This window comes from Cornus florida, unplaced genomic scaffold, assembly GCF_030987335.1.
Source record: "Cornus florida cultivar Cherokee Brave unplaced genomic scaffold, ASM3098733v1 CherokeeBrave_3.0.0_Hap2_Chr02, whole genome shotgun sequence".
Taxonomy (NCBI): Eukaryota; Viridiplantae; Streptophyta; class Magnoliopsida; order Cornales; family Cornaceae; genus Cornus; species Cornus florida.
In genome coordinates this window covers 64,693,286-64,716,703 of record NW_026775572.1, presented here as the reverse complement: position 1 = coordinate 64,716,703, position 23,418 = coordinate 64,693,286, and the positions used below count along the sequence as shown (strand labels likewise).

At 36.9% G+C, this 23,418-nt stretch overlaps 1 protein-coding gene across 2 annotated transcripts in view; it reads right to left on the bottom strand.

The window, feature by feature from the left end:
- LOC132287316 (mediator of RNA polymerase II transcription subunit 15a) overlaps positions 1–21,319 on the bottom strand; it is a 36,063-nt gene extending 14,744 nt beyond the window's left edge. Inside the window, exons 1-4 of one of the 2 annotated variants that reach the window (XM_059789773.1) lie at positions 21,207–21,319; positions 20,247–20,362; positions 11,934–12,045; positions 11,646–11,766 (exon numbers count right to left, since the gene is read on the bottom strand). In XM_059789773.1, coding sequence (XP_059645756.1) covers positions 11,646–11,766; positions 11,934–12,045; positions 20,247–20,356 — 343 coding nt within the window. In that variant the 5' untranslated portion in view covers positions 20,357–20,362; positions 21,207–21,319. The other variant, XM_059789774.1, reaches the window with a different exon arrangement.
- Positions 21,320–23,418: the final 2,099 nt, after the last annotated feature.

Genomic DNA, 23,418 nt, shown 5'->3' with positions numbered 1-23,418 from the left:
TACCTTCCGTGTCGGTTCTGGTTCGTGGACTCTGTCATCACCAAAAAATGTCCTTCCTGTTCCTATTCCTAAGCATTCTGAGCGTAAAGGGGTTTTTCTGCACACCCTTTATGCCGCTGAGAAGGAACAATGGTTTTGCGTCCCGCAACTCATCTGGGACCAGCTGCTCAAGGTCTACAATGATCTTTTTGTGACTCAGTCGGATAATGCCCTCACTTGGGCACTTCCTTTTCCGTACTTGGTTACTAAGCTCATCAAGAATAAGCAATTCAAGGTCCCCCGCGGAGAAGAAAAGAGCACCGAGGTTTTCCTTTTTGACATTGGTGCATGGAAGTCGAGCACTGTCCAGCTCAAAACTTCCCGTCAAGCACGCATAGGTGGTGTGTTTGATTAGGGAGTTCCCACTGTCCCTGTTGCTCCTGCGCCGGCTGCTCACGCACCTGTTGCGCCACCACCACCTGCTATGTCCCATGCTGATTACGACTCTCTCAGCACCCGTCTTGATACCATTCAGCTGCGAGTTGATACCATAGAGGGCACCCTTACGGACTTTCGTAAGGAGACTCAGGAGGGACAGAAGGTGTTGCAGGCCATGCTACAGTCCTTGATTGACCACCCGTCAGGCGGCGCCGGTGGCTCATCCTCTACTCCGATGGAGTGATTTTATGCTTTCAGGATCTATTTTGCTTCTAGTAGTACTATTTGGATTTATTTTAGGCCGCTTTTGGCATTACATTCAGTTTGTATTTTGAACTCTTAACTGCAATTGTGTTGCTATTTTGCATGAGCACTTCATTTTTAGTTAAATAAATTGCAGTTGTTTATTTTTCTCTCTATCTGGATTTATATGATGCTTGTTGTGCATAGATGTGTTTTGACAGGTTTTTCGAATCAAGTTTGGGGGCGTTCTTTCTGGAATTCGCATTGTGGTCTGTTTACACAGCCACTGATTTTTTCCTCCATTTGGTATTATTACTCTTTGTAACCTCCTTTTTCAATTCCAATTCCATTCTTTGTCTTCTCACATTGAGGACAATGTGACATTCAAGTTTGGGGGTACATTTTTGCATTTTTGGTATTACATTTTTGTTTGCATGCGCTAATTGTTCATGTAAAGTAATAAAAATCATTTTTTTGGAAAGCAATGATAGAGTAATCTTGGAACTTGTTGGAGATTGAAACATGTGTTTAATACTTTGTGTATAGAGGCAAATGATAGTTTTGAAAATAAAGAAAAATCTGAAATGATCATGTTGATTCAAACCGGTTTGTATAAATGCTTCAATTAGATTTTCGTCGGATTTCATACTCTTCTATGCTTCACACTGCACAGATGCATACCGGAAACTTAATTGTGAGGCATGCAACCTGATTTACCTTGATCATGACTCAGCTGATTTGAATTGATGACCCTAATGAATGGATATTTTTGGCATTGATCTAATAATTAAAAAAAAAAAAAATGAATAAGGATAATGACTAGTTTAAGTTCATAGCCTTGCTAACTCGAGTTATTAAGCCCTTGGAGTGTCCTTACACTTAGCACCCTAAAGCCATCCGGTTTGGGAGTTGCTGGCCTAACACTTGCTACATGAGTTAGTTAGAAAGCTTAAGGGACTTAGGCATTGCACGGTCATTCACAAAAATATAAATAAATAAATATGGTTCGTTGGAGTTCGTAACCTTGCCAACTCGAGTTATTAAGCCCTTGGAGTGTCCTTACACTTAGCACCCTAAAGCCATCTGGTTTGGGAGTTGCTGGCCTAACACTTGCTACATGGGTCGGTTAGAAAGCTTAAGGGACTTCGGCATTGCACGACCATAATATGTATGCATAAAAAAAAAAAAGCAATAAAAATGTGTATTTTGAATAAATCATGCCTTAGAGACCTCATTTAAAAGGGAGATTCAAGGATTTGAAGACTTGTGTTTTGAAATTGGAAAAAGAAGGTAAAAGCCACATATTGGGAATCCGGTTCACTTTCATTGAAGTTGAAGATGATTTTTATTAAAGAGATGACAATTGAAGTATTTATATAGACTATGATGTTGATGCATGAGAATTGAAATGTGTTTAACTGTTGTGTTATATCAAGGCTTCAAATTCACAAGATAGTCTGCAAAATGATTCCGTCTCCAATATTCTGTTTATTCTAAGTTGCAAATGAGCTGTGTGCACTGTCTTGCGCCATAGTTGATGTATGTTGATAGCATTTCAAATGTTGTCATTTTGTTAAGAGCTTCATTTTTGGTTTTGCTATGGGACTAGCAAAATGTAAGTTTGGGGGTGTGATAAGCGTCGAATATTGCATATTCAAGCGCTCGTATTTGCATTAGTTAAGTCCATTAGTTGATCATATTGTACATATTAGCTTCATTTGCGTGTTTTTGTTTACTTTCAGGTTGTTTCCCCAAAGATGGCTAAAAGTGAAGTTTTGTTGTGTTTGTGAATAATCAAAGCATGACGTTGTCGGGAACCTTCATTTTGCCCAAGCCAGTGTCCCATTGAACTCATGGTTTTCTCTACAAAAAGTGCTAAGAAGGAAGTTCGCATCATCAGGCCGAGGTAAGTTCAATTCATAAAGCAAAATGGTGAAGAGGTCAGGAGCATTGCGGGCGCCTGCCAAATGAGGCAGTAGCATCGCGGAAGCGCGGGGCCCCGCCATGTACCGCAGCACACCTCCATGACAAAGCGCGACTGCAGAAAATTGGCCACCCACTCCATGATTTTGCTCAAGTTGTCCCCTTTGACCCAATGTGTGGTTCTGCAATCTTCTAGGAGTTTTGAGCCATAAAAATGGAGTGGTTGGAAGGCTTTGGTTGATTATTTAGAGGCTTGATACATTGTATTTTTCATATCTCACATTGTAGGATATTTTTAGAGAGAGAAATATTGTTCTAGAGGGGTTTTGGGTTGGAGCTGGTCTTAGGTGCGAAAATGGAGGGTGAGTTCACTTCAACCTCCTCCTCATTTGCATCCATGGGTAACTAACTCCCTTTCTAAGGAGGTGACGAAGCCCTTCTTTGTAAGCATACTCTAGTTTTGATTTTATTTTGGGGAATGATGTATATATGTGGTAGTTTTACAATCTAAACCACTCATATTGATGTAATGAACCTAAATTTATATAAATGATCATGTTGAATCTATTATCTTGTCTTAAATTGTATGTTCTTATGGTTGTATGGCTTACATTTTCATGGTGACAATGAAAATGAGATTGTAGAATGGTTTTAATGGCATGGTGTTTGAGAAGCTTGATAGTCCATGGCTTAGGTCCTTCATTTGATGGTCTATTCTTGATTTTTAACTTCATGTGCTTATATTATTTGATTGAAGGCTTGATAATCTCTAGCTTAGTGAGCATGTCTAAGGCTACACCTTAGTTTAGGTAGTTCAAGCATGTAAACCTTTGATAGGTTATTCTTGCCTCTTGATTTCATGAATTTCTTGAAGATAATGTAGCAATCATGTGTTGCTACATATCATGGCCACTTATATATGTTGTTTCCCCAAGTAAATCATATTCTAGCATGTTTATATGGTAAGTAGTGGATTCACTTACCTAGTCCTCTCTACCTAAGTTTCAATCCTTTTAATCTCCTTCAATTTATTGTTTTATGCATTTTTAATTCCAAGTCACCTAGTGACAGACCAAACAAAAACTCTTCACCCCCTTCATCAAACTAAGTGATTTTAAAGACCTTGGTTGCCATAAACTAGCAATCTCTGTGGTTCGACTTACCCGTACAATAGCCCTATTTTACAATGATTTGTGCTATTGCAAAAGGGTTGATTATTATTGAGATCGTTGACAACCATCACCTTCGGCACCTGAAGTTGAGCCTGGTTTGATTACGGAAGGGAAGGCTGCCTACGGGCCTGCTATCTCTGGGCATGCTGACCCAGCTGATTGTGCAGTTAAGGACTCGCCTGAGGGGGTTACGGTCTGTGTAGGGTGCGATCTCTATTTTCAGCTGTCTAATGATTCAGCTTTGGCTTTGCTCAAAGAGCTCCGCTTATGTGTATCTTTAAAAGGCCTTAACTGTTTGCCACCTGCAAGGGTAGAGGAGAATGAGTCTATCAGATTCTTGAGTAATGGAATGGGCAACTATGCTACAGATTTAGATACGATGATAGAGCCGCCTGTGAATGGAAGAGATAGTAAAGAGGAGGTGACTGATGACCTAAGTTTAATCCAACAGGTCTGTTCTAATGAGATTGTCCCTTGGCTGGAGACTGATAATTCTGACTTGGTAGTGAAGGAACCATTGGCTGTTGTGTGACCTGGCTGCTCTGTAACGGTTGCTGATATGGGAAAGGATTGGGTAGTCGCAAATATAGGAGTTATTAGTGAGCTGTTGGGTGTCTTATCAGAGGGTAATAGTGACCAGACATTATTTATTCTTCATGCAATAGTGGAAGGAAGAGAGGTTGCAGTGACTAGTGAGGTTGTGAACATGAGGCCTTTATCGTCTTAGAAAGGGGAGCAGGAGGTTAAGAATCTTATCTCTTATGTCAATTATGAAGAGAAGAGAGGGGTGGTGGGTCTTTTCTGGGGTTTATGGGTCGTTATCGATAGCGACAGACCTGCCTTTTACGTTAAGGGATTGTGGTTGTTGCCTTGGTGTCTAGGCCGGGACTTCAATTCTGTTAGGTCTCCGTTTGAAAGGTCCACAGGGGGTGGGTAGTCCTTGGAATGACCCAATTTTCAGAGTTTATTAATAGTCAATTTCTAATTGATCTACTAATGGAAGGGGCAACCTTTACTTGGTCTAATGGCAGGGATCCAGTTACTTTTTCAAGGCTGGATAGATTCTTGATTTCTAGGGGGTGGGAAAAGAAATTCCCGGATATTACTCAGGCAGCTCTCGTTAGGGTGACATTTGACCATGTGCCCTTAGTTCTTGATTGCGGAGGTTTGAGATCTCGGCGCACACCATTCCGTTTTGAAAATATATGGTTGAGATCTGAGGATTTCCAAGGGAAAGCCCAGTCTTGATGGGAGGAGGCGACATTTACAGGTTCCGCTAGCTTTGTTTTAGCTAGGAAGTTTTAGATTCTCAATATTGAGCTTAAAGGGTGGAATAAAGAGGTGTTTGGGAATCTTGAATGGAAAAAGGATAAAGTTCTAGCTGATATCGCTGAGCTCGATCATCTTGATGAGTTGGGACAAGATATGGAGTCTCTGCGCTCTAGGAGAGCCTCTTGTCAGGCGATTTTTGCTGAGATCGCTGCTATGGAGGAGATTTCATGGCATCAGAAATCTAGGGCATTGTGGCTAAAAGAAGGGGACCGCAATACAAAATTCTTTCCTAGGCTTGCTAATGCTTACAGAAGGTGTAATCACATCAGGTGTATCCGTGTGAATGGTTCAGAGCTGTAGAGAGAGGATGAAGTTCGCGGGGGAATTGCTACCTTTTATCAATAGCTTTACACTGAGACGTTGGGGTGGAGACCTAAGCTTGATGGTCTTCAATTTGATACCATTTCTGCGCTAGATAGTGAAAGCCTTAAGGTTCCATTCACTGAAAAGGATGTGCTTAAGGTGTTATCGAGTTACAATGGTGATAAAGCTTTGGGGTCAGATGGTTTTACTATGCAGTTTCTTATGGAGAGCTGGGAGGTGGTGCGCAATGAGGTGATGGGCACCTTTCAGGAATTTCATTCTCATGGCATATTCGAGAAGTCATTAAATGCATCTTTTATTGCCCTTATTCTTAAGAAGGGCGACACTTCTGATGTTAAGGACTTTCGGCCAATTAGCTTAATGGGATGCATGTACAAGCTTGTTGCCAAGGATCTTGTTCTTAGGATGAGTAATGTATTGGATGGAATTTTTTTAGAGTCACATAATGTTTTTGTTGGTGGACGGCAGATCTTGGATTCTGTTCTTATAACAGGGGAATGTGTAGACTCCAGGTTTAAGAGTGGGGTCCTGGTGTCTTATGGAAACTCGACATTGAGAAAGCTTATGATCACGTTAATTGGAAGTTCCTCCTTTACTTGCTTCGGAGGATGGGGGTCGAAGATGGGTGATAAAATGGATCGAAACTTGTATTTCGTCCGTCATGTTCTCTGTGCTAGTGAACGGATCTCCTGCTGGTTTCTTTGCGAGCTCTCGAAGTTTTAGACAAGGAGACCCCTTGTTGTCTTTTTTATTCCTTATAGTCATGGAGGGTTTGAGCAAGTTAATGAGGAGAGCAAAGAATTTGGGTTATATCAGGGGTTCAGTGTGGCAGAGATGTAGCTCATCAGATGGAGATCTCCCATTTGTTGTTTGCGGATGATACTTTGGTTTTTTGTGATGCCGATGTCTCCCAACTTAGATATTTGAGGTGCATTCTTGTTGGTTCCAAGCGATTTCTGGGCTTAAGATCAATGTTGGAAAGAGTGTACGTGTTTGTCCCAGTGAGGGATGTTTCAGATATTTCCTCTTTAGTTGCAATTTTTGGGTGTGGGGTGGGTGTTTTTCCTCTTCCTTATTTGGAATTATCTATGGGGTTTCCTCTAGGAGGGTAGGGAGTTGGGATTCGGTGATTAATAGGTATGAGAAGAGGTTGGCAGGATGAAAGAAACAATATCTTTCGAAGGGGGGGGGGGGGGGGGGAAGGTCACTCTTATTAAAAGTACTCTCTCGTTCCTTCCCACTTACTTTTTATCTTTGTTTCAAATCCCATGCTCTGTCGTTGAAAGGATTGAAAAAATTCAAAGGGACTTTCTATGGGGTGGAAGGGGAGAGGAGTTTAAGTATCATCTTGTTAATTGGGAGAAAGTTTGCAAGCCTTTGAAGTTAGGCGGTTTAGGCATTCAAAAGCTGGTTCCTTTTAATAGAGCTTAATTAGGAAAATGGTTATGGAGATTTGGCAGGGAACGACATCGCCAGTGGAGAAGGGTTGTCTCGTGTCGTTTTGGGGAGGAGAGTGGTGGCTGGTCCTCTCGTCCAATCTCTGTTGTAGGAGGCGTCGGCGTGTGAAATTCATTCGGAAGGGTTGGGATGTCTTTTCCTCACATATTAGATTCAAGGATCGTGATGGTAGGCGTATGCACTTTTGGGAGGATTTATAGTGTGGAGATCAGTTGTTGTCTCATTCCTTTCATAGACTTTATAGTATTATCGAAAATAAGCACGCTTACGTAGCTGACTGTTATCGGCTTGATAACAGTGGGGTTACGTGGGATGTGTGTTTTAGGTGTTCTTTTCAGGATTAGGGGATGGAAGAAACATGAGTTTTTTTGGATCTGTTGTATCAACAGAAGGATGTTGGCAGACGTAGTGAAGACATTTTATGGGTCCCTTCCACCCATGGTAGTAGATATGGTGTTCGGTCCATGTTCTTGTGTCTGTCCAATTTCGTTGGTTATGATTTCCCATGGAAGACTATATGGCGCTCTAAGGCTCCACTTAGAGTGACATTCTTTGTTTGGACTACCACCTGGGGTAAGATTTTGACGTTGGATAATTTAAGAAAGAGAGGTAACACTATTGTTAATTGGTGTTGTCTATGTAAAACAGACGCCGAGTCTGTGGATCACATTCTTATGCACTGTCCTGTGGCGTACGATTGTTAGAATCTCATCTTCGGCATTTTTGGCGTTCATTGGGTAATGCCTTAGTCCTCCATAGAACTGATTAACACGTGGAAAAGATGCCCAGTGAAAGGTCACGCTCGTGACTATTGGAGGATAGTTTCACACTGTGTTTGGTGGTGTATATGGAGAGAGAAATAGCAGAAATTTCGAAGGAAATGAATCGTTTTTGGCGAACTTAAAAATTCATATTCGTCGTTCTCTTTTCTATTATGTGAGAGGAAGCGCTTGCTCTTCGACTGATGACTTAGTTAATCTTTTGGACTCTATTGGTCCTTAGGTTCAATTTTCGCTTTTTGTATTAGGGACGCGTTCCCCTTTTGAACGCTTTTCTAATCAACTTTTACTTAAAAATAAAAATAATAATAAAAAAAGATGTGGCAGCCAGATGGATGAGGATATGGCAATAATAATGAGATACGTAGCAAGATAATGGTGCCCAGATAATAGAATTTTCCTTTTCAATCATGCTTTCTTAGTTTGATTCAATTCTTTTTAGTTAAGCTTCTTAGTTTAATTCAACTTCCTTTAATTAATTATATTCGTGTTGTATTTACATTCCTTTTCAATATAGATTCCCCCTTTATCACTCTATTATTTCCAGTCCTTGCAAACTCCATTTTCAGAATTAGTAGTTTACTTTAATTCGTGTTTCCATTTCAAACCAATTGCAATTCGCTTCCATTTTAAAGTCCTGTTCTTATAAGGCAACTTGAATCCATTAGAGAGTTTAATATTCTCTCTCATACATCGCCTGGTCAACAATTTTTATAAAAGAGACTTAAATTGATCGCACCACTATAAATCGAACCAAGCCCACTAGTTCTGACACGCCCGTGACGATTTACGGGTCAACAGATTGCAATGTTAATTGAGGAAAGGTCAACAGTACCAACACCTCAACTTGGAAATTGCGAGACAATGGATTTTAGGTAATCATAAGAAGTTCTTTACCGGGTTGAGACTTGAGCCAGTGATTACCATTTGATATTGATCTCTTTATGAAATGAAAAGCGGAAACTAGTTGGAATTTAAAAGTTACGTCTTTTTTTCACAAAAAAAAAAAAATTAAATAAAATCAATGGGCATTAATGAAGTAAATGAAACCCTCTCAAATGACAAAACTAATATACTTGAGCTATTATCATTAGCACTGGACCTAAAGGAGATGTATTTGGCTTGTTCAGGCAAAGATATATAACATTAGTAAAACTGCCACTTGGATCTAACTGAGGAGATAGATGAGCATCCCAAGGAAAACTTAGACAATGCCATTCAAAAGCAGGAGATCTATAAACTCTGTACCCATTCCACCACTTCAGCACATCCTAGATTGATCCAACTGAGAGTTGGTAATGGCATTTTTGTGGCCGTGTTGTGTTTGATCATTTGAGATCATATTATCCAAATTACTTTAAAAGAAAGTAAGCCTAACATCATTTTCATTTAGGAGAACATTCAACAAATGGTATCAGTTCATGAACAATTCTACACCTAACAGGAAGCGGTACATGTAAAATGCAAGCGATCAAAACCCATGAAAATAGATGTAGGAGATGGGACAGGATTAAAGACAAAAACTTGGATTGAAAAGAGAAAGTAGGTGGAAGCTAAAAATATGTTTGCTGACATGACCAGTTCTAAGCTATTTAAGATTACTAATTATTGTTGGAGCAGCGGAAGCACATAGATACATTAATTCAATGAAAGCCAACAAAGCAATCACACATAAACACAAGATATACATGGTTCAACCAAAACGGCCAACAGCCATGGATAAGAAGAGATTCCACTATGATTCGTAGAGATATTATAACAATAGAGTACTAACAATTCATACATGTATTTTCACCATGTACCACTCCACGAGTCTATCTCCTCGCTAACAGTGTCACTGGTGTTTTTCCTACTCTACCAACCCACATACTACCTCTACCCATCAATTCCCTCGTGAGACTACATCTTTCTCAATCTCACAAGTCTCAACCCACAACATATGTACCTATTTATAGAGTTACAAACACAATTTCTTGTTGGACAAAGATTACAATTCCTTAAAGGTTAAGACTTGCCAAACAAGAAATTACCTAACATAATACAACTCTAAAATAGAATCCTAATTAGTATAGGAATTTGAGACACGATTTCCAACAATCTCCACCTTAGCTCAAATTCCATCCAACCAATCATCGCTTCCACGACATTGATCATGACAATTTTTTTGCAGCTACAATCTTGACGATACTCCTGCAAAACTCCAATTGTCCACATTATACGTTGCTCGATTAGTCAAACCTCCAAGGCTCCACCTGACTACTCGAGCTCCATGCCATGTGCCGATTAACTCCACCTACAACTAAAGCCCATTGCAGCATATGTTGAGACTTCCTTGTGTTTTCTGGATCTCCTTCACCTTTAGCTATGATACCAATTTGTTGGGCAGGGGAAGCGTGCAAATACAAAGATTCAAAGACAGCCAACAAAGTAATCACAAACAAACACAGGATGTACATGGTTCAGCTACATCCATGTATGAAAAGAGATTCCAGTATGATTCGTAGAGATATTACAACAACAGAGTACCAACACCACGTACATGTCTTTTCACTATGTATCAATCCACGAGCCTATCTCCTCGCTAAGAGTGTCACTGGGGTTTTTCCTACTTTACCAACCCACATACTACCTCTACCCATCAACTCCCTCGTGAGACTACATCTCTCTCAATCTCGTAAGTCTCAACCCACAACTTATGTACCCATTTATAGAGTTACAAACACAATTCCTTGTTGGACAAAGATTACAATTCCTTGAGGTCAAGACTTGCCAAACAATAAATTACCAAACATAATACAACTCTAAAATAGAATCCTAATTAGAATAGGAATATGAGACACAATTTTCAACAATTATTTTATCTATTTTTTCTTAAAATAAGTGACACGTGTATTATAAGGAATAACAAGAAAGCCGTGCAAGCATTCAAAAAAATCTCTCCCCTATTATATATAGTAATAGAATTTAAATGAGGGAAAGTCGTTTACTATTGATTATTCAATACCAACTCCTAACTTTGCAGAAAATAACAATTGGGCACGACTATTAAAAATATCAAATTGCAACCTCCAAGTTATTCACTCTGGAGAAAGAAATTTGATGATTCAGTCAGGGTCCACGAGGATAATGATAAGCATCAAAGCTATTATCCGATTGAAAAGCCTCTTGTTAATGAATTCCATGACCTTAAAGTTCACTGGATTGGGGTCCTGGAATTCTTAATCTAAAAGCTCAGCGAGCAAGCTCCTCGATCCGAGGTGTAGTTCCTCAGACATCAAAATAATTTATTTTCTATAAAACATCAAACTCCTCACACTCTCCCAGAAAGGCAATATATATATAGTAATGTAATAATAATGATTAAAATATGACAATACCACAACAGCAATAATGACAACTCTAATGATGGAGGTGGTCGTGTAAAATGCAACAGTGTACATGAAAAATCTTTGCCTTGGATTTCCTATAAATATTCATAAATTAGAAGGGTGGAAAGAAAGGCAACCTTCTCCATTAAATATACATGTACAGAGAGGGGGAGAGGGAAAAGAAAGGCAACTGTAATCTCAATTTTCATAATTCTAGATAAGTTGTGGATAAGAATGGGGCAACTTCCTATCAGAATGGTCTACCACCATGGGTAGGGTAGGAATAAAATTTTGGGATGGATTTCACGGTGCAAGTTGGATTAAAGCAAAAGGCATGCACCCAACCAAATCTGGTAAAGTTTGGTATCATGCACCCCAAGAGAGCCTCCATTACCATCCCCCACATAAAGTCTCAAAAAATCTGATAAAATCAAGAAAATTTATTCCGACTTTTCAGTATCTTACAAATAATAATAAAGAAACTAAAAAACGGTAACCGGTAATGATGTCCACAAACCAAAATTAACAATAGTTATATCTAAATGCGTAGAATAGATCATATATTGGCAAATTATTGAAACTTAAATTGTGACATAGAATAAAGGCAATATTATCTTTCATGCTAATACCTGTATCTGGGGGAATATTGCTATCACCAATGGGGTTGGATTGCACAGAATCAGCCATTGTATTTTGCGATTTGATCTCCATTGACATCAATTTCATAGATATTTTTCTCAAATAATCAGACTGCAATTAAAAATTAAGAAAAAATTATTAGTAATTCATGGCAAGTAGGAAACCCAACCGTGTTTCACACTAACATGAAAGGAAAAATCTAAAGAACATAATTAGAGCAACAGTGTACACTGTAACATGCCCACAGGAAAAATTAAGAGACACAATGATGAACATACCTGACTTAGTGCAGCAGTATAGACCTTTTCCTCAAACCTTACAACAATTTTCTTAAGTTCTTGTAGTCCCTCTTGTCCTTTAGAGGGAAGATGCCACTCCAAAGTCTCCGTTCTACACACGTTGAACATTATATTTCAAAAGGCTAAACAAACAATAAATTGGAAGTTCAGCGTACAGTTAACAAACGGCTATTCTAAAAGCTTGAGCTATTTGAAAAGATGTAATTGGATGTAACCTAAAGTGCTTATATACACAATGTGCATTTCTTGCATGTCACCAAACACCCATTCAAGAGAAAGCAGAACATGTGGATGTATTATTATTATCAGTGGAAGTGTTGGGACTTGAAGAGAGTGAACCATGATATCATCATGTTAGCAATTGACTGCTTTACAAACTTAAGATATTATAGATGGTATAAATTAAGAATTCAAATAACCCTAAAAAAACCATAATAAATAATTCAAGAAAAATAATAACACCATAAAGAAACTGCTGTAAAGTATTACAAGTTAAACCTTAATCTGAAGCCAGAAGAGACTTCATTTAAAGGCTTCTGGAATTGAAAAGAATAATACTGTCTCAGCAATGTAGCATTAATGTCTTTGTGACCAACCATGTTACAAGGACTTAAAGAAAAATATCCTTCAGTTCTAACAATGGTAGCTTTTGGTTTAAAATGTCTTCTATTCCTTTCTTTCCACACATTAAAGGACACAAAGGTTTTCCATCTTATAAATCTTGCGGCAAATTTCATTTCTTGACTTAAACCACCATTCTCATTCAGCATTTTTAACATCAAATAGCCCAAGAAAGCAACTCCAGCAAAGGGTATAAGAAGACCACAATTCACAACGAGCATGAAGATAGGATGATCCTCCACTCAAAAAGACTGGTCGGGTCCAACTCAAGAGTGAGTAAAATGCATGGCAATAGAGCAACTTCACTTGTGAACCAACAGCAAGTGAAGGAAACAACCTTAGTGTAATGCGAAACCAGCACTTGCCAGCTCACCACACAGTAATGGAGAAGGTGATTAATGGATTTTCTTGAACACACAACATTTTTTAGAAGCATCTCAAAAATATACATGGATGTGTGTCTGTCTGTCCGTGTGTGTGTGTGCGCACGCTTCCAAATCTATAACTAGGGTCAACTGGACCCTAGGAGGGGGCAACAGGCTATGGAGTTTTATGTTTGATGGGATTAGCTTGGGGGCACTTGGTTTCCTCTCAGAGGCAATACTGTAATTTTGATAAGTTGGGAGGTATTTTGGAATATTCCTAAGAATCGCTAAAAATTCCCAATAAATACATAGATTTCATGGTGCCAATCCTTTTTGTCTTCTATGGCATTCCAATATGAGAAGTGGATTTCAAGAAAAGAATATTCAAACTAATTTCATTTGATATAATTTAATTTTATACAGCAAATTTATCTCAACCATTTAAATCTGTAGTATATATTTCGAAGGGCTAGCATAAGGTAGACAAATTGGTTTGTTCACTAAGGAGCCATCTTTGTTTGATAGCAAAGGGAGTCGGAAATGTATAAAATTGCCATTTCCATGCTTCTTCAATTCGCAATGCCCAAAGTCTCCAATTCACTGTGCACAAAGAAGAACACATGCTGCTTTAATGCAGAATTCCTACAGGAAGACCTGAAGGCTAACTAGTGAATTTTTCTCCCGATTTCTGTTAAAATGATCCATATTCCAAGAAAGTATTTGATTTTCACATAAGCAAAACAAGGAAATTTAAGGTTGAAGCTTTTATGTGAAACATAGATGCAACACAATAGAGGATATATTACAATTCATCCAATTACATTTTTGGAGTTCAACATCCAACTCAACTCAACAAAACCATTACGGACTAATAGGTTTCATGTTATGTCAATTCGAACAACTGCTCTAAGGCCATAACCACGGCCAGCCCTCATGTAATGATATCCTTCATACTGACTCTACCCACATTAACTTTGGTATTCCCCCCTTCCCCTAACATTACCCTCAATGTGAACCATGTCACTCTTCCTAACTAGCGCACCGAGTATTTTTATTTGTATTTGTCTAAACCAACTTAAATCAATTTTCTATCATCTTATCTTCGATCGGTCCTACTTTAACCTTTTCACGAATGTTTTCATTTCTATATTTTCTTGTCTTCATACATCCATCTCAAAATTCACATTTCCGCCACACACATGCATTTGTTGTTTCTTAGCTGCTCAAATTTCATCCCATAAAACAACTGGTGTTATAGCTATTTAAAGAACTTCCTTTTCAATCTTACTTGAATAAGCAGGTCACATAATATACTAGATGCATTCCTCCATTTAACCCACATTGTCTTCATTCTATGATTAAAACCATACCGAATTTCTCCTTTATTATGAATAGAGCCTAAATAACGAAGATGTTAACTTGTTCACACCTCTTGATCCTCAATCTTGACTACATCCCTATTTGTATTTCTAAGTTTGCAAAAGTTAAACTCCATATATGTAGTATTGTAGCTATTTATCTTAAACATTTTTAATTCTAGAGTAGCTCTCCAAACCTCTCCACAAAAGTGACAAAATTATGAATTTCAGAAGGACTATAAATCACATTAAATCTATCTCTAGAGCGAATGGCTCTTCATTACTGACTATAAATCACGTTAAATCTATCTCTAGAGTGAATGGCTCTTCATCACTGACTATAAATTCATCAAGGAGGAAGCTGTTCAATTTTGTTAGAAGCTTTTGACTGGGGATAACTCCCACCCCATTGATGTTTCCACATGGTTTACCAAGACTTTGCCTGATGATACTTATCATTCTCTGGGTGCTGATATCACTGAAGATGAGGTGAGGAATGCCATCTTCACCATGAAAGATGAGAAAGGCCCGGCTCAGATGGCTTGACCCCATGCTTCTTTAAGGAATGCTGGGGGATAGGGAAGGATATAACCATGGTTCAATCTTCCTTTGCTTCCAGTAATATCCTCAAAGAGATGAACTCAACCATTTTAACCTTGATTCCTAAATCTCCTAATGCTCCCTACCTTTCAGATTTCAGACCTATAGCCTGTTGTAACCCCTTATATAAATGTATGACTAAAATCCTAGGTAATCGACTCAAATATGTTCTTAACATGCTCATCTACCCTAACCAAACAGCCTCTTTCATCCCAGAAAGGAAAATTTCAGACAACATCATGATTACCCAAGATCTTTTGAGCAATTACCATAAACCCCTTGTGCCTCCAAGAGCTACTCTTTAAGATAGATATTAAAAAAGCCTATGACACTCTCAGCTAGGGCTTTTTTGCAGCCTCTCTCCTATGGTTGGGACTTGAAGAGAGCCAACCATGATATCGCCATGTTAGCAATTGACTGCCTTTAAAATGTAAGCTATTAGAGATGGTATAACTTAAGAATTCAAATAACCTTTTAAAAAAATAATAAATAATTTAAGAAAAATAACAACACAAAAGAGAAACTGTTGTGAAGTGTTGCAAGTTAAACCTTGATCTGAAGCCACAAATAGGAAACTTCATTTAAATGCTTTTGGAATTGAAAAGAATAATACTGTCTCAGCAATGTATCATTAATGTTTTTGTGACCAACCATGTTACAAGGACTTGAAGAAAAATATCCTTCAGCTCTAACAGTGGTAGCTTTTGGTTTAAAATTTCTTCTATTCCTTTCTTTCCACACACTAAAGGACACGATGGTTTTCCATCCTATAAATCTTGTTGCAAATTTCATTCTTGACTTAAACCATGATTCATTCAGCATTTTTTAACATCAGTCCAGAAATAGCCCAAGCTACCAACTCCAGCAAAGGGTAAAAGAAGACCACAACTCACTACAAGCATGAAGATAGGATGATCTTCCACACAAGTCTGGTCCAACTCAAGAGTAAGTAAAATGCATGGCAATAGAGCAACTTCAACTGTGAACAATCAGCAAGTGAAGGAAATAACCTCACTGTAATGCGAGACCCGCACTTACCAGCTCACCACATAATAATGGAGAAGGTGATTAAAGGATTTTCTTGAACACACAACATCTTTTTAGAAGCATCTTCAAAATATACATGAGTGTGTGTGCGCGCATGCGGAAGCTTCCAAATCTATAACTAGGGACAATTGAACCCTAGAAGGGGGCACCAGTCTATGGATTTTATGTTTGAAATATGGTAATTTAGATGGGATTGGATTAGGGGCACTTGGTGATGAAGAACCAGGCATGGCCAGAGAGCTTGATGTACACATGGGCCCACACCTACCATTGAAGGCATGGGAAAGATAGATGAATTAGGGATTTTTATCTATTTATTATTATTATTGGATATTTCAGTAATTTAGTATTTTAGGGTTTTATTTAGGGTAATAGGATTTGATCAGGGTTTTCTTTGATGCCTATTTATATGTTGGTTCAAACATTGTGAAAGGCACCTTTTATGATTATTATTGAATATTGAATCGAGTGATTTCAGATTTCGTCTCCCTCTATTATTCTTCTCTTCTCCCTCATTCTCCTTCTTTTTCATCTTGATTGTGTTTTCGAATCATCCCTACCCTTTCCTGCATCACTTGGTTTCCTCTCAGAGGCAATAATGTAATTTTGATAAGTTGGGGGGTATTTTGTAATATTCCTAAGAATAGCTTAAAATTCCAATAAATACATATATTTCATGGTGCCAATCATTTTTGTCTTCTATGCATTCCAATCTGAGCGGCAGATTTCAAGAAAAGAATATTCAAACTGATTTCATTTGATATTATTTCATTTAATGCAGCAACTTTATCTCAACCATTTAAATCTGTAGTATATATTTCAAAGGGCTAGCATAAGGTAGACAAATTGGTTTGTTCAAGACTAAGGAGCCATCTCTGTTTGATAGCAGATGGAGTTTGAAACGTAGAAATTTGCCATTTCTAGGCTTCTTCATTTTGCAATGCCCAAAGTCTCCACTTTACTGTGCACAAAGAAGAACCCACCATGCTGCTTTAATGCAGAATTCCTTCAGGAAGACCTGAAGGCTAACTAGTGAAATTTTTCCCAGATTTTCTGTTGAAAGGACATATTCCAATAAAGTATTTGATTTTCACGTAACCAAAACAAGTAAATTTAGGGTTAAAGCTTTTATGTGAAACATAGATGCAACACAATAGAGGATATATTACAATTCATCCAATTACTTTCTTCGAGTTCTACACCAAACTCAACTCAACAAAACCATTACAATTCGTCCTATTACTTTCTTGGAGTTCACAAAATCTATTTCCCAACTACTTGGGATCAGCTACACAAATCCTATTTTTCCATTTCGCTCTAAGGCTGTAACCTCAGCCAAACCACATGTAATCATATCCTTCATACTGTCTCTACCGACATTAACTTTGGTATTTCCCTTCCCCTAACATTACCCTCAATGTGAACCATGTCACTCTTCCTAACTAGCGCACTTAGTAGTTTTCTTTGTATTTGTCTAAACCAATTTTCCACCATCTTATCTTCAATTGGTGCTACTTCAACCATTTCACAAATGTTTTCATTTCCATCTTTTCCTGTCTTACCATACATCCATCTCAACGTTCACATTTCCGCCACGTGTGCATATGTTTCTTAATTGCTTAAATTTCATCCCATTAAACAACTGGTGTGATAGTTGTATAAAGAACTTCCCTTTCAATCTTAGTGGAATAAGCAGGTCACACAATATACTAGATGCAGTCCTCCATTTAAACCATCTTGTCTTTATTCTATGATTAAAACCATACTGAATTTCTCCTTTATTAAGAATTGAGCCTAAAGAACGAAAATGTTAACTTTTTCACACCTCTTGATCCTCAATCTTGACTACATCCCTATTTGTATTTCTAAGTTTGCAAAAGTTAAACTCCATATATCTAGTATTGTAGTTACTTATGTTAAACCTTTTTAATTCTAGAGCAGCTCTCCAAACCTCCACAAAAATGACAAAATTATGAATTTCATAAGTACCATAAATCACATTAAATCTATCTCTAGAGTGAATGGCTCTTCATTACTGACTCTAAATTCATCAAGGAGGAAGCTGTTCGATTTTATTAGAAGCTTTTGACAGGGGATAACTCCCACCCCACTGATGTTTCCACATGGTTTACCAAGACTTTGCCTGATGATACTCATCATTCTCTGGTTGCTGATATCACTGAAGATGAGGTGAGGAATGCCATCTTCTCCATGAAAGATGAGAAAGGCCGGCCCAGATGGCTTGATCCCATGCTTCTTGAAGGAATGCTGGGGGATAATAGGGAAGGATATAACCATGGCCATTCAATTTTCTTTTGCTTCCTGTAATATCCTCAAAGAGATGAACTCAACCATTTGAACCTTGATTCCTTAATCTCCTAATGCTTCCCACCTTTCAGATCTCAGACCTGTAGCCTGTTGTAACCCCTTATATAAGTGTATCACTAAAATCCTAGCTAATCAACTCAAAAATGTTCTTAACATGCCCATCTCCCCTAACCAAACAGCCTTTCATCCCAGAAAGGAAAATTTCACACAACCTCATGATTACCCAAGAGCTTTTGACCAATTACCAAAAACCCCCTTGTTTGTCCGAGAGCTATCCACCAATTACAAAACATTCCAATCAGCTAAAGGAACTTTAGCAACGTCTAAGACCTCCCAAACAACAGATCTGGCAACAGCAGCAGAAAACACGTCAGATCCCCTAAACACTTCCAAACCTCAATAAGGACGTCATTTGGTCATAAAACCATTCCTGATTTCATCTCCTAAACACATATTTAACCTCACACTCCTTAATTCTAGGGAGAAATATGTTATAAAAGTTACCTTATTCTTCTAATAAGCCTAAACCTCCTAGATAATTTTGTTTCAATAATTTTTCAAAGTAACTCTTCCATTTTTCTCTTTGTTATCTTTTACTAAAACTCTTAAATCTTTACTCTTGGTTTTTTTCTTCTTTGTGGACGGTGGTGTCGGGTCTCTTAGAGTACCCCATAGTCCACCATCGGGCACATGCAATCCTCCCATCCCACAAGCACCAACTCTTGATGCATTTAATATGGCTAAAATCTCTTGTTTTTGTATTACAGAGCAAGTGTTTATATATATATATATATATATATATATATATATATATATATATATATATATATATATATTCTTGCCTCCATATTTTGTGCCTAATTTAGTATAAAGATCATCGTATACTCTATATTTAGCTTTTTCCAATGATTTTTCAACTTCATTGGCATCCTTGTATTTCCAAAGGTTTCTATATTTCTATTTTTTTGCCAAAGTTTACACATTCCCGTTTTGTTTTCACAATGTTTTGGACCCATTCATTCCACCACCAGGTTCCCTTGGATGATGGTCCAGTTTTTTTTCATCCTCCAAGGACATCTTTTTCATCCTATCCCATATTAAGTTTGTTTCATCTTCTACGTTCCATGTTGCCTCTTTTAGCAGCCAACCCTTTAAAATTTTAATTTCTCTCCTTCTAAATGCCACCAACCAGTACTTGGGTAATGGGTTTATAATTATGTATCTCCTCTTACAATGTCCCTTTATCTAGACATCAATAACTATACAACTTATATTTTATTTTGATAAGTAACTATTCTATACACCTTATATTTTATTCTTATTATATTTAATGACCAGCAATTCAACCTCAATGCTTTGCCTTTCAGCAGAGTGTATGAATTAAGAAAAATAAAATATTGACTCCCTCTCACCTAGTCACCAATCACCATGGTCTATTCTTCATACAATATTAAGCAAAACGAATGTATGAAAGCAACACCTCAAAACCGCATCAATCAAATATATAGACTGCAAAGTTGTACAAAACGTCAACGGAAAACTACATACCAGTCAAAAATACAGACTTTAGCACAAAGGATTAAGCCCTAACCATAAATTCTTACTTCCAAATTAAAGCATTTTTAGATCCAACTCCAACGAAAATACATAGTTTAAAAATGCAGATTTTAACTTCTGAATTCTCACGTTGCATAGCTGCAAACTTAAAACTGTCTCAAGCTCTAAATGTAACACATATTTTTTCTGGTGCAATTTACGTTTCACATTAATCCAAAGAACTAACATAAGCACCCAAATGAGACCATTAATTCTTAACATTTATGTTTGCTTCCGTATTCTACAAAATTGAGTTAATTAACATTTGACAGAAAGATTATTATGGTTAGGAAAAAAGCTTACATCTTCCGTATTCTACAAAATTGAGTTAATTAACATTTGACAGAAAGATTATTATGGTTAGGAAAAAAGCTTACATCTTATTGGTAATCCTTTGTCGCGCCTCTGCTGGGAAATTAGTCCTCCAATCGCCCACTTCCATTGCGGGTACACCACCTTGTGCCGGCCTCCAATTATTAGTATCCATCACTACCTAATGCCATCAAAATAAATCCCATCAATCAACATTTCCTTAAATTCAGCGAAAAATGTATATATATATATATATATATATATATATATGTATACAGAATTTTTTTATTTGTATTACAAACTATGCATTTTGTTAGAATTTAAGAAATGCCCCCACTCAATGTTTTAAAATACTCCATTATATACTCTTGCCCCCACTGATTTTTTTGGATCTAAAAAATACTAAAGTAATCCGATTCTCCCTCTCTTTCATTAAGTAATTAGGTTATTATAATTATTATTTTATTTTAAAAAAAAATTTATCACTAAATTCGTTTTCTACAATGGTGCCCCTCAACAAAATTCTTGGGTCCCTATATATATATATATATATATGTGCGTGCGTGTGTTTGTATGTGTAAACCCTGGAGATGAAACAACATGCAAAATTCAGATATGAGAAGTCCGAATACTGCCCACTGTAAAGAAAACGATATGTGAAGTGGTTTAATTCAAAGCATGTATATGCATGCCTTGAGGCATTGAATACGTACACTCTACTTCCTTACAAACAAAACAGAGAAGTGTGTGTGTGTATGTGTGTGTGTGTGTGTGTGTGTATATATATATAAAGCATTAAAAATATTAGTCGATTGACAAATTAACAGAAGCATTAAAACAGTAGGAGATGAGATAGAAGAACTCGATGATGATGATGATTTTTATTATGAAGCCAATTGAAGATTAAATTCGATAAACTATTTAATCTGTAAAAAAATAGAATCAATCATGGACTATGAATTTGAAATTCTTGAGAAGATTGAATTGAGACTACCAAAACAAAGACGATATAATTCGAGGTGTACCTTTGAAGACAAAACAGATACTTAAAAATAGAAGACGATGGATTCAAAACCCTAGTTTCTTTGTACAATCTTCTTTGGTCAGTGTTCTAATTAGATTAGACAGACCATCTAATAATTTTCCAAAATTTCAAATTAAAAATAAATATCCGACAAAATTTGATATATATATATTAAGTACGAGTTGGTTACTTCCTCCTTAAGTCACACAATTCGTTCAAAGAGGTCCCGCGAATTTACAATTTTGGAATGAATTCACACAAAATTTGCAAATTTAATTTTTGCAATTCGCCACTTTGTTTTCCTAATTGGCAATTTTCATACTAATTTACTTTATATAACTAAATTTGTTAGACTCCAGATATGAAATACCTATATTGCTATATATGCATTTATTACTTAAACTATTACTCAATATGTATATTAATTACTTAAATGTCCATTGTTATACTACCGTATATATATATAATTATACATATTTGAAAATATACTATTAAAAATCTTCTCAATTGGAGAATATTACAAATAAATCATGCATCTATTAGTGAGAAAAGTTAGCTTATTATTACATATATCATTAATGAAATAAATAATAATGAATAGATTTGTATATGGATTTAAATAAATAAAAATATATATAAAATATATATGTCTTGATATAATTTTATTTAAACCTAATATATTGTGACGTTCCGAATTTTCACAAACGGAATATGTCAATGTGACCCGAAAGTTGACCCGATAACGGATTTGGATTGCGGAAGCGAAAACAAAACACAAAGCGTACGGGATATTCGGTATCCCTAAGACACCAACATGGCTTTCCAAGATCTGTTATCGGGCCGAATTTTCACAAACCCGGATATGTCAATGTGACCTGAAAGTTAACCCGATAACGAATCTAGTTGCGGAAGCGAAAACAAAACACAAAGTCTATGGCTATATTCGATATCCCTAAGACACAAACATGGCTTCCCAAGAAGCCATGGAACCAAAAGAAAACAAATGCGGGAGCAAAACGGTAAAAATAGACTAAATATGCCCCCAAGGGCAAAATGATTATTTCACATGCAAACAAAGTCTCAAGAGATGTACGTTATCTCTAAAATACAAACATGGCTTCTCATGCAGCCACGAACTTAAAGAAAACAAAAATACGGAAGCGACATTTTAAAAATGGACAAGTTTAGCCTTAGGGGCAAAATGGTAATTTTCAAAAATTTATGGGTGCTACCAAGCACACCCTTGGATAAACAACGTAAAATTAACGAAGATTGACTCAAGAATCACCATGGATAAACAATGTAAAATTAACGAAGATAGACTCAAGAATCACCTGATTCGGAGTTCGGACGAAGAAGTTATGATAAAATGGAGAAAAGGGGTCAAAATAAGCAACACATGGCCATCTAATGACGTCCTAACTTTCAAAAATTTTAGACTTTGACGCTTTCATGCTCTCGCTTTCGCTCTGGCACTCTCGCACTTGCTCAAGCTCTGTGTGACTTAGGTTCCTCCCTCCTTATTTTCGAAAACTGGATAATTGCTCCTGCTTTGTGTGACTTAGGTTCCTTCTCCTTGTTTCCGAAAACTGGATAATTATATATAATTTTTTTTTTTTCATAATTATATATAAGAGTAAATTGCATTAACACTTTCTGAAGTTTTGATCAATGTCACTCATATGCCGTGTTAATAATTTTTTTAACAATGATACCCCTATAGTTTCAAATGTCATATTTATTTTAGATTATTTGGTTCAATTAATTTACAAAATATAAGTCTTGTTAATTGACTAACTACCATCACCATTAAACCTCTTTCTCTACCATAATTTTTTTTTTTTTTTTTTGGTTCATTTTTTTTTTTTATTTTTTTTTATTTTTTTAACTCTAGTGGTCTTTGTTATGGTATGGCTTAGGTGTGGTTGTGGTCAGGCGGCTCGAGGGGACTTAGGCGGTCGCCTAAAGCCTAGCCAATAGGAAGCTAGGCCCCAAAAATTTTTAAAATTTTTATATTAGGTATTTATATCCTATAATAACTTCTTCTTTTTTTCCTCTCCCCATTAATTTCGATTTTATATTAAGCCTCAAATATTTATATCTTAAAATAACTTCTTTTTTTCCTCTCTCTCCTCATTCATTCCAATTTTATATTAGGCCTCAAATATTTATATTCTAAAATAATTTTTTTTTCTCTCTCTTTTCTCTCTCCT